The sequence below is a fragment of the Ictalurus punctatus genome, chromosome 10, assembly GCF_001660625.3.
Source record: "Ictalurus punctatus breed USDA103 chromosome 10, Coco_2.0, whole genome shotgun sequence".
Taxonomy (NCBI): domain Eukaryota; kingdom Metazoa; phylum Chordata; class Actinopteri; order Siluriformes; family Ictaluridae; genus Ictalurus; species Ictalurus punctatus.
The window spans coordinates 27,547,501-27,550,000 of record NC_030425.2 but is presented as its reverse complement, the minus strand read 5'-3'; the positions used below and the strand labels follow the sequence as shown (position 1 = coordinate 27,550,000).

General features: G+C 50.4%; 1 protein-coding gene across 1 annotated transcript in view; it reads right to left on the bottom strand.

The window, feature by feature from the left end:
- Positions 1-2,500, bottom strand: part of dhx38 (DEAH (Asp-Glu-Ala-His) box polypeptide 38) — a 19,332-nt gene that overhangs the window by 13,576 nt on the left and 3,256 nt on the right. The window contains exons 3-8 of the mRNA XM_017478096.3: positions 2,143-2,348; positions 1,504-1,659; positions 1,124-1,286; positions 900-1,018; positions 478-554; positions 234-389 (exon numbers count right to left, since the gene is read on the bottom strand). Coding sequence (XP_017333585.1) covers positions 234-389; positions 478-554; positions 900-1,018; positions 1,124-1,286; positions 1,504-1,659; positions 2,143-2,348 — 877 coding nt within the window. The remainder of the gene's footprint in view (positions 1-233; positions 390-477; positions 555-899; positions 1,019-1,123; positions 1,287-1,503; positions 1,660-2,142; positions 2,349-2,500) is intronic.

The window sequence follows — 2,500 nt, the reverse complement described above, 5'->3', positions numbered from 1 at the left end:
ATAGAGAGGTAGATGGAGAGAGAGACAGATAGAGATAGATAAAATTCAGAGACCAGCCATACAAACATGATCGACCTTTGCTCGTGTTTAGAGAACGTGTTTAGATCGGAGCTCCGAGTCGAACGGACTGCGGTATAAGGAGTCCCGGGATGAGCGCAGGACCGGTCTTTACGATTACAGCAGCAGTACAGAACCGAGACCGAGACTTTTGAGAGAAGCTCGTTAAAGTGTACCTCGTTGATCTGCCGTCTCTGTGCAGAAATGCGTTTCTGTGTCTGCTTCTGCAAAATCTGCTCTCTCTTCTTCACGTACTCGTCCGAGCTGGAAGTCAGAGGGTTGTGGAATTCGTCGTAGCCCTCGTCCATCATGTACCAGTCTCTGTCTGCTTGCTGTGGACAAGTTTAAAAAGGCTTCGTAAACAAACGATGGACTACGATCACAGTTTAAAGGGGAACGGAATCAGGGACGCACACCGACCTTCTGGTCTTCTTCCCACTGCTCCTTCTCGTCTTCGTTATCGAAACTGATGCCGTCCTCGCCGCCCTCCTTTTTACCTACGGCACACAGCGGTACAGTTAAACACTCCGTCTAACCCATCCTTAAATCTACCTTCACTCACTCACTTATTTATTTATACCACTTATTATTTATTCCGCAACATTAAATGTAAATATAAATAAATACATTTTTTTAAATACGACGCGACAGTCTGTAACGAAAAGAAATTCTCTTCGGCTGCGGTACGAGCGGAATGAAACACTTCGGGACGCGCTGTTATAGTAAAGTAATCAGCGTCATGGTGGTAACAGTAACTCCATTTCATCACACCACCCCATCACATGCGCACACACACACACACACACACACACACACACACACACACACACACACACACACACCTTTCCCTCTGGACAGACGAGGCGTGGAGCCAAGATGCTTCCTGTCATTGGCCCACTCGTTGTATTTGTATGACGGCGTGGGAAGAGGCGTGTCCTCCGGATAACGAGCTCGCGTTGACCTTAGAAACAAAAACACGACACGCAATCAATCGACACGACATGTTAACCAAAAATGAACATCCATTTTTACTCTTCGATAATGTCATGATTTCTACAACGCTCACTTTTCTCTCCTCTCGCTGTCGCGGCCTGAGCGGGAGCTGCGCTCCGAGCGATCGGTCTCGCGGTGCGAGGGGGTCGGAGACGGGCTCTCCCAGTGGGAACGGCGTGAGCTAGAGTAGCCACTGTCGTCTTCGTCCCAGCTGGAGGCAGACGGTGTCGGAGCGTCTGTGTACGACACGACAATGAATAACTCGGGTTGTGGAGAGTCATGAAAGATGAAGACATTCAAACACGGCTGAGTCTACTCAAAAATAAACAGCACGCTAATAACTGCACACAATCATTTGAATTTTCTGGATTATTCCTCAGACGCTGGAACGCCGTTATCGGAAACGCCTCATCCGATTATGTTTAGAAGAAGCAGTCGGAGTGACTCGCTGACCTCTGGGCCGATTGCGGGGAGTTTGAGGTTCGTCCCTGCGACTCCCGCGGCTGATGCGCTCAGACCAGCCGTCTCTTTGCGAGCGCTCGCTCCTCGCGCTGCCGTCCGAGTGCTCCGAGCGGCTGCTGCTGGACCCCCGACCGCGGTCCCGTTCATCTGCACCAACAACAAAACAACATGAAACGAGAGAGACAGAGAGAGAGAGAGAAAGAGGGAGGAACAGAGGAAGGGAGAAGCAGAGAGAGTGAGGAAGGGTGGAAGAGAGAGGGAGAGCAGAAGAGGAGTGTAAAGGAAGGGGGCATGGAGGGAGAAGGGGAGCAAGAGTGAGAAAGGGAGAAAAAGAGGGAGGGATGGGGAGAGGGGAAGAAAGAGAGAGCCCCGCCCGAAGAAAGAGATGGTGGTGGGACAGGAAGGAAAGAAGAGAGGGAAAGGGGGAGGGAGTAAGGAAGAAAGAGAGGGAGGGGGGGAGAGAGAGAGGAAGGAAGAAAGAAGGAGAGGGGCAGAGAGAGGAGTGTAAAGGAAGGTAGGTATAGAGGGAGAGGGGCTGGGAAAGTGAGAAAGGGAGAAAAAGAGGGAGGGAGGGAGAAACAGAAAGCAATGGAGGGAGAGAAAGGAAGAAAAGAAAGAAGTGGTACTCACCTCGATCACTTTTCCGCTCTCGGTCCCTCTCCCGGTTTCTGTCTCTGGATCTCTCTCGGTCCTTGTCTCTGTTTTTGTCCTCTTTAGACGAGGCGTAAACGCCGTGCTCTCGCCGGTCTCTCTCCCGCTGCTGATGCTTCCTGCGGAATTCTTCACTGACGCCGCCGGGGTTTGAGGGAGTTTCTGCCCCTGACGTACGGTAATGCCTGTTGTACCACAACATCACCATACAGTTAGACAGTATCTCACAAAAGTGAGTGCACCCCTCACATTTTTGTAAATATCTGATTATACCTTTTAATGTGACAACACTGAAGAAATGACACTTTGCTACAATGTAAAGTAGTGAGTGTACAGC